Source organism: Thunnus maccoyii, chromosome 10 (assembly GCF_910596095.1).
Source record: "Thunnus maccoyii chromosome 10, fThuMac1.1, whole genome shotgun sequence".
In the NCBI taxonomy this organism is placed as follows: domain Eukaryota; kingdom Metazoa; phylum Chordata; class Actinopteri; order Scombriformes; family Scombridae; genus Thunnus; species Thunnus maccoyii.
This window is the reverse complement of record NC_056542.1, coordinates 29,973,009-29,986,038: the sequence shown is the minus strand read 5'-3', so window position 1 is coordinate 29,986,038 and position 13,030 is coordinate 29,973,009. Positions and strand designations below refer to the sequence as shown.

General features: G+C 43.5%; 1 protein-coding gene across 1 annotated transcript; it reads right to left on the bottom strand.

Moving 5' to 3' along the window:
* Nucleotides 1-1,076: 1,076 nt before the first annotated feature.
* On the bottom strand, nt 1,077-6,843 carry ldlrad4b (low density lipoprotein receptor class A domain containing 4b). Its single transcript, XM_042423340.1, has 3 exons — nt 6,561-6,843; nt 4,991-5,041; nt 1,077-1,839 (listed from the first exon to the last, which is right to left on the bottom strand). The coding sequence occupies exons 1-3, from the start codon at nt 6,672-6,674 to the stop codon at nt 1,255-1,257; spliced, it is 750 nt and encodes a 249-aa protein (XP_042279274.1). The 5' UTR covers nt 6,675-6,843; the 3' UTR covers nt 1,077-1,254.
* Nucleotides 6,844-13,030: the final 6,187 nt, after the last annotated feature.

The window sequence follows — 13,030 nt, the reverse complement described above, 5'->3', positions numbered from 1 at the left end:
AGAGTTGAGAAGAGGAGAATCTGCTGCGACCGCTGCTGGGCGGACAGTTAAGATATGTTTGCTTTTTGTTATGGAGTTAGGTTATTCTTGGTTAACTTGATATCCGAGCAGCTGGCCAGATCTTCCCACAATTGTTAGTACGACATGCTGGATCTTGCCAAGTAGCTTTCATCTTTGTGAGGAACTACTCTGGTTTGGGAACATTGTAACAAACTGCCAGAGGAAGTAGGAAACTGTTTGTCCACCCAGCGGCCGGTCGCGAGGCAGATTTCTTCCCCCACTAGGCTGAGGTGTACACAGACGTGAAGCAGTACAAGGTTATTCTCTTACTAAGTCTCACTGTGCCTGTGGTGAAAGCAGACAGAGATGTCGTAGGCTGGGTACGAGTATTTCTTGCGGTTTCAAAAAAGGAAGGACATAAGCTTATAATACTTTTTTTTTTTTTTTGCTCCCAACTGTTTAAACAACTTTGGAGCCAAAGTTCAGTCAGTCAGTCCATTCATGAAAAGGACACAAAAAAAAGAAAAAACAAAACAAAACAAACACATCATCAACATTTTCATCATCTCATAGCATCATTTCCCTCTTCTCTTTTACAACAAAAAAATAGTGCAACTTTTAGATAACTTTTCTTTTTTGTGTTTTGAATGTTAGAACAAGTCTTTTTTTTTTTTCTCCCCTCCCCTTGTTTTGCTTCCTCGTGAACCTTGGCACTAAGATTTGGGTTTGTGAGTCTCTTGTTTTTGTTGTGTTCTCTGTAAGTCCTTGATTCTCAGTTCTCGCTTTGTGCACAGATCCCGGTCCGAAAAAGAAGAAACAAAAAAGAAAACATCATCCTCAGTTCATGGGGACAGAGTCGTCACCCGAGGGGGAGGGAGAGAGGGGGGTGGGGTGGACAAAAAAGTTAATTGTTTCAATCTGTGCTAGCAGTATGTTTTTTTTTCTCAAATGAACGAAAAAACAAAAACTCCACGCAGTGCATACATCCTGCCCCAGCAGTGCTAGCTGTTTGAGTTCCTAACATCGGAAAGAAACAGGAAACAGAAATGAAATCAACGCTTGGTTCCTCTCTTTCCTTGTTTTGTTGTAGCTAAGGTTGATATTTATTTGTGCATGGGAGTGTGGAGAGAGGACATGAGAGACAGAGAGAGAGAGCGATAGAGAGACCGCTGCTTACAGGTGATCAGTGGACAGAGGGGTGAAGAGGAGAGACAGTTCTCAGTCTGGGGTGGGCGGCCCCACCTGCTCTTTTCTTCACACCAGGTCCTCCGGTTGGCCATCCTTGGCCTTGGCAGGTACAATTGTGCTTTCTGATTGGCTCTGCTGCTGGATCGTCCTGCTCCCTGGCCCCCCCACCCTCTGGTTATTGCTGTGCTGGTGTAGAAAGAACGCTGAGCCGGGGTAGTGGCCCATCACCTCGCTGTACGCCGGCGGGGGTCCCTCCATGCGCCCGTGGCTGCTGGAGTTGGCCGCGCTGATGCCCGAGTTACTGCTTGGCGGCCTCGGACCGCCTCCTCCCATGCCTCCCCCTCCTCCCCCCACCCCTCCCAGGCTCCCGCCTCCCCCCATGTCGATCAAGTCACTGTCGTAGATGGTCCGATTGGGCGGCGCCCTCACCGACTCGCGGTTAAGCTCCATCTGCTGCTCGGGGTCGCGGAGCTGCAGGGTGCAGGGCCCCTGGTACGGCGGGGGCTCCTCGCCATCCGACAGCGAGATGGTGGGCGGCAGGTCGATCTGGTGCTGCAGGTAGGGGTAGGTGGGCTGGAAGCGGCTGAAGCGGTCGCGCTGCATGAAGGAGGGAGCGGTGAAGCGATCCCTGGCCTGGGGAGCGTATAATACCTGAGAGAAAGACACAGATGGAGGGTGAGGAAGACGGGTGAGAGAAGGGGAGGGAGGAAGGATTAAAGGAGATTAGGAGAGAAGGAGGAGAGTGAGGGAGGAAAGAGGAGGAGAAGAGATGCAAGAATGTCAGTATAGTCATAACAGTTAGCTAGCATCAACAGACAATCTGGTTGAAAACAAAATTACAACTGTTAGAATATCAACACGTGTCACAATATGGCAAATATATACAAAATGACATCAAATATTCATGTAATTATGTTGTACTACATCAGACAAAACACTTCAATTGTGTCAAAAATTACATTTCAATAATAAGTTTTGTTTGGAATCCAGAAAAACAGAATTTTGTCAAATGAGAACATGACATGGTTATAAAAGTCAGAGGAAATGAACATAATGTTGTGTAGCAGACATTTCTTCTCTTATTAAACATCTAGTGACTCCCCAGATTTATCTATAGGTCTCCCAACCAAGCCTGCAAGTTTTAAGAAAGACTTGAAAAACTGCAAACTCATCCTTTAATGCATCAGCGGTATTGACCACTAACATAAGCTCATGACATTGATTCCAGTGGAGTACGCTGAATATTTTAGTCCTTGTCTCCTGCTGCAAGTATAAATGAATCCAGTGTAAGCATTTGACTCAGGTAAACGATGTTGCAGCAACAGCCCACACCACTGTGCCACCAATTAGTTATTTAAGACATTAGAGTGTAATTACAGTAAAGAGAAGAAGAGATCTCCTACAACAGCAACAACATTCGACACATCGACTCGGTCGCCCGGCTTTTGTCTGAGATCTTCACCTCAATTAGCTCTTCAGACTGTGCCTGTGTGATCCATTTCTTCATTTCTCACATTTCTGTCCAATTCAACACATTTCTACTGTGGCGAGTCATTATCAGAGGGAACCCATTTCAATTAGTGACTGTGGCTCTAATAGTCCACCCCCACTGACAAGGCAGTCTGGATGGAGAGAACAACAGACTGGAAAAAAAAAAACCTGTGGGGTTGTGGTGGTGGTGGTGGTGGGGGGTTAGTGGTGGGGGGGGGAGTAGAGGATCATGGCAATTGAAATGGAGAGAGACAGAGAGAGAAAGAGTGGAACTGAAAGGATTAAAAAGAAAAGCTAGTGAGATAAGAGGAAAAGGGAAAGGAGAGAAGCAGAAAGAGCCATAGAGATAAACAGAGGTAGAAAGAGAAATGAAGAAAGGGAGACGGAGAGATGAAATGGAGAGGAAAGGAGAACTATAGAGCCAGACAGATAGAGAGACAGACAGAGGGAGGGAGGGAGGGAGGGGGAGAGAAAGGTGTATAGCTGATGGAGGGAGCAGAGCGCAGCAGAGCAGGGCAGCTCTCAGACGGCTGTCTAGACAGTGTCAGGGGAGGTGTTGCTGATTAATGACGCACCAAAAACCATCCACCCCCCTGCCACACACACACACACACACATACACACTCAGCCTCCTTCCCTGCATCTATCAGCCACCCACACTCACTGGCTGCGTCTCCCTCTGTGCTTGTCTCTCCATGGCCTTTTCCTCTTTTTTCCAGGTCTCTCAGCGTTGACACCGTGTTTACCTCCCTTTATCCTCCTGCGCCTCTTCTTCTCTGACTCCCTTCACCTGCCATCTAGTCTTTTCTCTCTCCGTCTACCCCTCATGACTCTTTCTCTTTCTTCTTCTCTTTTACTTTTGTTTACACGTAAAGCTTTTAGCTGCCAGTATACTCTGAACCAAACCAAATACGGTGCGTTTGTGTAGGCATAAGGTCACTTTTGAGCCAAGACAAAGTGCTACATTTGGTTTTGATTACAGCGAGCCCGGCCGAACTTTTCACACAGCTTCAATACACTACTGTCTGCAACTTATCAATACGATCATGTGATCGGCTGTGTATTTGAGTGTCCTTTAGGCTGTGTGTTTCTAGATTTCCCAGTGTGTCGCCTCCCATTGCGACTCCTTCTGGCGTGGACAACATTAAGCAAACAGATCACCGGTCACAGCGAGTATACTGGCGTTTGCAATCCTGTATTCACCAGCCAAATTTGATTTTGTTTGGAGAATAGTGCCAGTCGTGCCCGGCACCACTTACAAGCTTCAATTCCTGGATGATCAAATATTTACAAGCTACTAAACTGCAAATGTCAAGATCTTTGTGCCTCGATAGTATTCCTGTAATAACAGAACAATTAGACACGGGCCAGTACTTAGAAAACCAGCAGACTGAGATTCACAGAACAGCTGAGATGAGACAGAGATTTCTTCTATAACACAGCAAGTAGAGAAAGTAGATCCTCCTTTCTCTCACTTTCATTTGTTTTAGTTGCTACTTTTATAGCCTATACTTTCTTTTTATTATGCCTCTCAATGTCAAACACTCTTCTAGCAAGTTATCTACATTCACACTGCAGGCAAACGTGGACCAAATGTGATTATAATGCTCGTATGTGACTCAGATCTGTTTTTTTCTTAATAACCGTGTGAACAGCACAGATCACATCTGATCTTTTCAATCTTGATTTGGGCCATTTTCATATGTGGTCAGATACAGGTCTGATTTTCTTTGCAATGCATCCTCAGTCTGAACAGTCATATCAGAATTTACGTCACTCTAGATCGACAGTTGTCACAATTCTGCGTCACTCAGTGAAAATTTGGCTCTGTTCCTCCTCATCCTCGTTATCATCTGATCATGATATCCTAAAACACGAGGTGACGTCTTCAAATGTCTTGTTTCGTCCAACCAACAGTCCGAAATCTGAAAATATTCAATTTACCATGAGGTAAGACCAAGACAAGCATTTGTCATATTTGAAAGCCTGGAATCAGCAACTAACTGTTTGGCATTTTTTGCTTGAACAGTATTTTAAACGATGAATCGATGATCAAAATAGTCGCTGATTAATAATCTTTGGATCGACTGATTGATTAATGGTTGCAGCTCTACAACCTGGTAGACAGTTTGTTTGTCCTCTTCGGTTCTACATACAGCTGTCATGATGCTGATACTTTATATCTAAATGTTCTTCTCAGAGTCATCACGGTGGTAAATATTAAACAACGCCTCGCTCTGTCTGCCTCCTCACAGTGAACAAGACTTAGCTGTGGGTACACCAGGGTTCAGTGTGGTGGTGGTGGTCTTACCTCCGAGGCACCTTGTCGAGAGCCACTGTCTGAAGGCCACAGGCACCCGTCCTACACAACGAGACAGACAAAACAAGAGGAAGCCTGAGATTTAAAGTCCCCAGGTGGTTTGAAGATGATCACACACCTGTCTGCAGCTTTATATTGGAGCTTTAATGGAATTTTCACACTATCATGTTATTGATAAATTCGATAAGTTGCTATATCTTGATTTCTTTAATGCTGACAGAGTGATCGGTTATCTTGGTTAACATTAAACATGTAGTAGACAATGGTTAAGTCATGTGACAGCTGCTGCTTTGAAAACCAACAATTGCTGCTTTGTAGTTTGTTACGTCTGAGACGGTTTTTGATGTGCGATCTTAAAGAGAGGCCGTTACGCCGCCGTTACAAACACTCTCTTTAACCAAAAAAAAAAAAGAAGGAAAAACACCCTAAAAATAACAACTTAATGAGGATACAAAAGATGAAACGACGACGCTGAGAAATGCCTGATGGCTTCAAACTAAAATCCTGCCCTGTTTGGTAGCGAGGACCACAAAAGGCAGACAGCTTCCAACATTAAAAATAGACAGGATAAAAGCTACAACAAAGAAACACAACTGTCAAATAATTGCACTTTCTCCCTCGTCTACGTTTGACTTCGGGATCTTTTCTTAGACGGCACAGTCAACAAAGTTTAGTGGAAAAAAAATAATACATGAAACGCAGGACAAACTGGCATAAATCCTGCTTATTCATGTGTCTGTTAGGAAGCAAAGACTATTCTTCCAAATTGCACTTTCTCTGCTGTGGGGGCTTTGCCGGCTTGTTGCTTTCTGATCTTACATTCACAACGTTTTTTTTTTTTTTGCTTTGTGTCTGCTTCTGTTTGTATAATGTTTGCTTTAATTGGACGGTACGGAGCAGTAAATGACAGGAGATATGACGAAGAGGAGATGAGAGATTATTAGCTGAATTTAAATCATCTGTAACAGGACAAACATTTGTGTGCGTAAACATCTGCATGCATCATATTCTGTGCCTGAGCTGATTTCACTGGGTGCGACGGCGCGATGTGCATATATGCAAGTGTCTGTGTGTGTTTGTCCCGGTGTGTCGACATGTCAGTATGGGGGCAGAGCCGCTGCTGTCTAGACAGCGCTGTAGTGAATTAAACATCAAGGCCTGACAGAGTCTGGCTCTGAAGAAACCAATTCAGCAAGTTCACCTAACAGACGGGAGCAAAGCTGTTACCTCAGTGAAACTGGGACAGAGACTCCGACTGGGATAAAAGGATTCATTTAGCTCAGCGCAGCTTTACTGGGAACAAACTGGTGTGCTATGTTTGTCCTGCTTCAGAAATGAAGAAATGTACTGTCACAATGACGACGCGGGGACAGTCAGCGAGAACAGATGAAGAGACAGACACACACGTACTTTTTCCACTCGCAAACCAGTTTAGATCGAAATGTTATTGGCGTGAACGCTGGGAGAACAAGACTGTCAGAGCAGCTAAATACAACCCAATACAGACAGTATCTTTTTGTCTCTCTCTCACTCACACACACACACACACAGTGATACTGACCTGCTGCAGGGCATGGTCGTGCCTGCGGGCCTGGCTCTGCCTTGTTATAAAGGACCAGGTGGAGAGCTTGTAGTGGTTGAGCAGGCAGATGATCACCACCACCATCACTGTCATCACCACGATGATGATGACGATCTGAACAAACTCCAGTTCAGCTGCACAAACACACAGAGAGGAGAGGATTAGACTCAAACACGACACAAGAGACGCGGGTTCCAAATAATCCCGGTCATTATGTGAACACAAAAATTTTAAACACACCAAATAAATCTGCACAATTACAGATATTAAACTCTGAGGTTAGCTGTGTGATGTAAAGTGTGGGTTAAAAAACAAGCTGAAAGGAAATAAATGTTCAGGAACATTACGGTAGTTTGCATTGTGTTGAGATTGTAGTGAAGCAAAAGCATTAATAATAAAATCTTATTTTGTCATAGTGAAATGTTCTTACACTCCTAACAGTTGTCCTTCAGGCATTTTGATGTTTTTTAAAGCTGTTGTCCCCAAGCTTTGTAGCTTTTTAACCAAATCCAACTCACAAACCTTTATCAAAGGTCACACATTTCAAACAACGCTTTCACATTTGCACATTGTCCCGTTTGAAAACATATTAAAGGCTTGAAGAGATAAAAGTACCCAGTATTAACAGTATTAACAGGAAATACACACAATACCTCAGATTTATCTTGAGGTATCGTTAATGTTTGTAACACCTGTGCTTTAACTAGATAACAAGTCACAATGTCTGCTGGGAAAAAAGCCTGTTCTACAATTCTATGACAACTAGGAATGCTGATGAAGATCATTTGATATGATTAAAAGCTCCAGCACAGCTACTAAACACACCTTGTGGTGGGATTGTCAGCTCAACTGATGTGTTGTGGGATTTAAATGAAAATGTTTAAGACCTTTCAGGAGCCGTTGACAATTTGACAGCACAGTTGTGTTTTAACATGTGTTCGCCAGCAGGGGGTAGCACAGGTCAAACTCAAAGTCACTCTGTCACATCCACTATGTATATATGGTTGAAATGTGTGTGTGCGTCTGGAGACTCTGCAGAGAAAAGCTTCAAATCACAGAAAAGATGAGTGTTGAGCCCGTGGTGTCTGTCTCGGTGTACAGTGGTTTCTTTGTGAGGATGCTGAATAACTGCGGTGTTTCTGTCCTCAACAAACAACAGTCTCAACACACACACACACACACACACACAAACGCACACCAGCATCTGAGCTGATCTGGATGACCTCCCAGTTCAGGGCACCACTGGGAGACACAATGATCGCTGCTTTACAGTCACGTCTGCCTCTTGTTCATTGTTTCATGCTTTCGTCCTTTTTTTCTTCCCCCTCTCCTCCCACTCTGTCTCTTTGAACCTGGTGGTCCCTTCCTCTGTCTCCACTCACTCTATCCATCTTTCCTCTCTCCCCATCCCTCCATCCTCCCCTTTCATTCCTCTCTCACCCACATCATTCTTTCTCTGTTTCTTATTCTTCGTCTCCCGCTTGTTTCTCTCTTCCTCTGTCTATCCCTTCTTCCTCTCCTCTCCTTCCTCTCCTCCCTCTCTCTCTGCAGTCTGAGACTCTTTTGTTGTGAGTTGTCGGTTTGTTCTGAGCAGAAGTCTTGACCTTGTCTGGTCTTGGCACCCAGTCTGACCTCTGACTCACACTCTTACTCACTGCTGGACACTCACTCACTTTATGTGTGTGTGTGTAGTTTGTGTAGCTCCGCAAGAACAATGACACAATGTACACTCTAGCTATTTGAGCTACAATGCCTCGATTCTGGCGGACACTTTCTCCACAAAGCTCTTTGCAAATTACAGTGTATTACCCACAATCCACTGGGGCAGCCTTTGCCACAACAGGGTTGGGATCAGGTAAAGACAAGAGAACAGTGTGTGAAGAAGAAAGAAGAAGAAGAAGAAACTGTCAGTGAGTAACAAAATGACTAAATGTGAAACCTTGTTAAGAAACACACAAAGAAAATGAAAGCAGAAACCATCCCAGTCCAGTTAAACCCAGCCTATTCCCAGTCATCCCAGCCTCAGTAATCCTCCCTGGTTTATTCATCTGCATTAGAGTGGGTTAATGTAGAGCCTGAGCTGAAACTTAAACCCACCCAAACCTGCCTCTGCTCCACCACAGCAGCCACAGGGGACGGGTGGGGTAAGCCTGAAAGGAAGAGGGCCAACTAGCAAAAACCACATGGAGGCAAAAAAAACCACTGTGAGGAACGAAACCTAAGCCAATAAAACCAACTGACATTAACCACCGAAGAGCAGAGGAATAAGAAAACAACGACAGACAAGATGAACAACTTTTCTTTAACTTGATGACAAGTGAACTGGTGAAGAGTCAAACAAACTGAAACTCATTCTGTTAACCCATTTATCATGAGGTATGATTATGCAACAGGTACGTAACACCGCGCTGAACGGCCCTTCAAAACAATTTAACTGACAAATTCAGTGCAACATTTATCATCCAAGATGGAAATGATGGCATCACCCGACCCATGTCTCATAACAGACGTTGGAAACAGATTTTTTAAGCTATTCGTCACAATATAAGCCAGTTAATGTGGAACAGGTAGGACTGAGGGAACAGAGTGCTGAGAGTGAAGATGCAGAACCAAAAGTGCACTGAATGACCCTCTGGTAACGTCATCAACCACACATAAGAGGGAAGATGAGGAGTGTTCTGGAAAAAAAAAAACCCTCGTAGAGGCTTGTAGAGGCCAAATTCACCTAACAAGCCACGAGGGAGAGGACTGAGGTAACGATCAAGGAACCAGTGTTCTTTCTGTTCAACCACTAACACCTAGTTTGTTCAGGTCTGGTGAACTCTCAACACCACCCATTCCTAACCTTGTCACAAGCTGCGTACATGTATGTATGTATGTATCCGTCTCAGATTCTTTCATTTTTAGTAGCTTCAAGTTATAATCCTTTAAGATTAACTTGTGGTTACAGCAAGTGCTGCAACAATTTGAGCATCTACTTGAACTTGAGCTCACTGCAGCTGCTCCTTCTTCTTCTATTACTCCCTGCAATATCTGAAACTGATCCACTGTAACCAAAAAAAAAAAAAGAAAAAAAGCCCAAAATGAGGATGTAGATGCATTTTTGATGACAACAACACTTTTCTGTGACTGCTTCACGATAAAAGCCGCCCTGTGTTTCACCAGTTGAATGCTTTTAATGAGAAGCAGCTGCAGTAGGAAATGTTTGGTTTGCATTAGCAGAACCTTAATGCAGCTCTGATCAATGTAAAGAAAGCGAGGATGAAACAGTGAAGCTGATATCAATGAGATACATTTACAAACAGTAATGCTTGATTACATGCTGAATCCCTCCTGTGTGTGAAAGCTATTTGAATTCCAAGCAGGAGTGGCCGACCCTGCCACTGACAAAGAAAACGACTATATAGAGAGCTAATAACAGAATGTACAAACATCCCATGGCTACGGCTTTAAAAAAATGCCATACCATTACATGAAAATCTTATATCGTTTTAAACTTCCACAAGAAAAAAAGCAAAGCTGAAAAGATAAAGATAATGCTGTGCAGCAGAAGTGTTTTCCTTCTTCTTTTTGTTAATCGTCATGTGACCACTCAGTTTGTCTTGTGACCTCTCGGGAGCTACTGCCCTACCTGAAGAGAGTACTAATGTGTTGGAAAGAAGTTTCATTGGCAGGGCAAGAGGCTGAATGTCTCATCTGAGAGCCTCAGCCACTACCAGCCCAGGCCTGTGTGCTCACCACAGCAGCCACAGGGAGGGGACTGAGGGAGGGTTACACTCGGAGAACAGCATTCTGGGAAACCAAGTCAACCGGGTCCTTCTTTAAGCCTGCCGGATAAATATCACATACTCCAGACTCAAAGCTGTCTTCTGAGCTACAGACGGGAAATTTTTTTTCTTTCTTTTTTTTTTTTTTTTTTTTTTTACAGTTGAAGCAAAATAAAACTATGCCGGCTGCAGTTAATGGCCTCTTCTCTGAACGTCAGGGAGGAAGGAAGCCAGAGGAGGAGTTGAGAAGGGAGGAAGGAAGTGTGGGGAGGAGGAGAGACAGAGATTAAATAAGAGGAAAGAGGCAGGGGAGAGGGAGGCCTATCCTGCATCAACCCCAGTATCCACCCAGTCCAGAGGCTCCAGAACACAGTGTACAGCACTGACTCTCGCAGTGGCCAGAGAACAGTGTGTGCTGGCAGTCTGCATTACCAGCACCAGTCTGATGTTATTACAACAGTAATCCACTTGTCAAAACAATATCAGGCCGGCGTCTGCAGCACCCTTATTCCTTCAGCAGGCTGAATAATTTGCATTGCAAGCCAGCCGTTCCGTCGGTTTTTTCTGCTGTGGTGAGGAGAGAGGCCATCGAGTTTATTTAAATCATGTGAAAGTGACCGTAGGAGAAGGCCACCTTATACTACGGCTCGCTCAAATATCTGTGCAGTCATTGGTTAAAATGTGGCAACACCCACCTATTTACTGAAAATAGTTTAGCAGACAAATAGACCAACGTAAAAGTAGCTTAACCTGAAAAATGTACATTCAAATATACTGTCAGGTCGTCTAATGGGCTTGTTCTTAAGCAAAGTTTGGCTGGATTTGGTAAAGTCTAGCTTGATGCGGTAAAGTCTAGCTTGATGCATGTCATTCTGTAAGACCTCTTCTGTTACACTGCAGCCAGTTTTTAAGAATGAGGAAGTGAATCTCCTCCCAGTACATGTGCAGAAAGCTAAAATAATAGGAGCTTCTGTTGGAGACTAGGACTGGGTTTCATTAGAAATGTCTGTCAATACAACAAGACACTTAATTGCAGCCCTCAGTGTCGATTAGGGCTGCAACTAACGATTATTTTCATTATTGATTAATCCACCTATTATTTTCTTGATTAATCATTGAGGCCACAGCGATGTCTTTGATTAGCTTGTTTTGTCTGACTAACAAAATATATTCAATTTACTGTCATATATGATAAAGTAAAAGCAAATCCCAATATTTGAGAATTTGTGGCATTTTTGTTTGAAAAATAAAACTATAAAAATATTTGATATTCTTTTTGATCAACTAATTGCAGCTCTAGCGTCAATTCAATACTTGAACTCCAGTGCAGGCAGCAAAACAACACATTGTTTGATTCCTCACTTAATGAATAGAGGTCTTTTTTCTATAACATCCTGTTTGAATTTCTTATCGTCTCTTGCTGCTTTTATTTTGTCAATAGTAGACAGGTGACAGGAAATAGAGGGAGAGAGAGGAGGGATGACACGCAACAAGGGTCCACAGCCAGATTCAAACCTTACAATACTGGCTTTCAGTACTGACAGTTACTGATACTCTGTGTCATGGACACACACATACCCAGCAGCCACAGCAGCAGCTCGTCCCTCTGTCCAATTCAAAAAGCCAAACAGCACAGAGAGAGAGAGAGAGAGAGAGAGTGCACACACACACACTGACCCGATGACGGCCCTTTGACCTTTGTGTGTGTGCGGTTGTGCGGTTGTGTGTGTGTGTGTGTGTGTGTGTGAGTGAGTGAGAGGCCAATGAGAGGTCAGACAGTTCAGCTGACCTGCCAGTGAAAAGAAGCTGTCAGACACACAGCAGACAAACAGACACACATCAGCAGCCGCTATCAGAGCGCTACACTGTCTGAGGACGCATTCAGACATCTGAAATCATTCAGCTAGTTAATTACATGTATCTTAAAGGCTTACTTCATCCATTGTACAACAACAAAACTCTCATTTATCAATACTGATGCTTATATGTACCTAAATGTGGAGTTCAATAACTCTCTTTTAACCGTTTTCATTATATTCTTATCAAAATAATAACATACTGACATTTAGTTTTAGGGGCACTATTAAAATATTCTGGTTCTTCGGATTGGCTCAGGACATCTCTGTTTAAAGAAATAGTCGCTCTGAAAACATGCTGACAGGGTGTTATGTGAATTATCCTCACTAATCGGGACACCGGTTCTGTTAAGAGATATCACTGCTGAGCGCTTTTTTGAGCGCTACAAACTATTCACGTCCATTGAATTGCAGTGGCTGCAGAAATGTCACAGACAGATATCTCAAAATCTGGACAAATAAAAGCTAAACTGTCTGCGTGGCTAGATAACGTTTGGGGGAAATTGAGGAAATATGTTTTGCAGTAATGTGTGTGAACTGCCCCTTTAAACGGCATCAGAAATGATGTCACGTCTTGCAAAAAAATAGAATGAAAAATAACAAGAAGAGTGCATTTTCTTTCTGCTTCTCCCCATGACTGATACTGACCTCGACAGAGACACGTACAGGATGTTGCTACTGTGTATCAGCACTAAAAGGTCTATGGTGCATCGCAAAATGAAAGCTGTTCCCATTCAAATCAATAATAACACAGACATGATCTGTTATTGAGTGAAAAATGAGAATTAAGCGCACTCCCATCCTGTGCACTATACTCTGCTGGCTT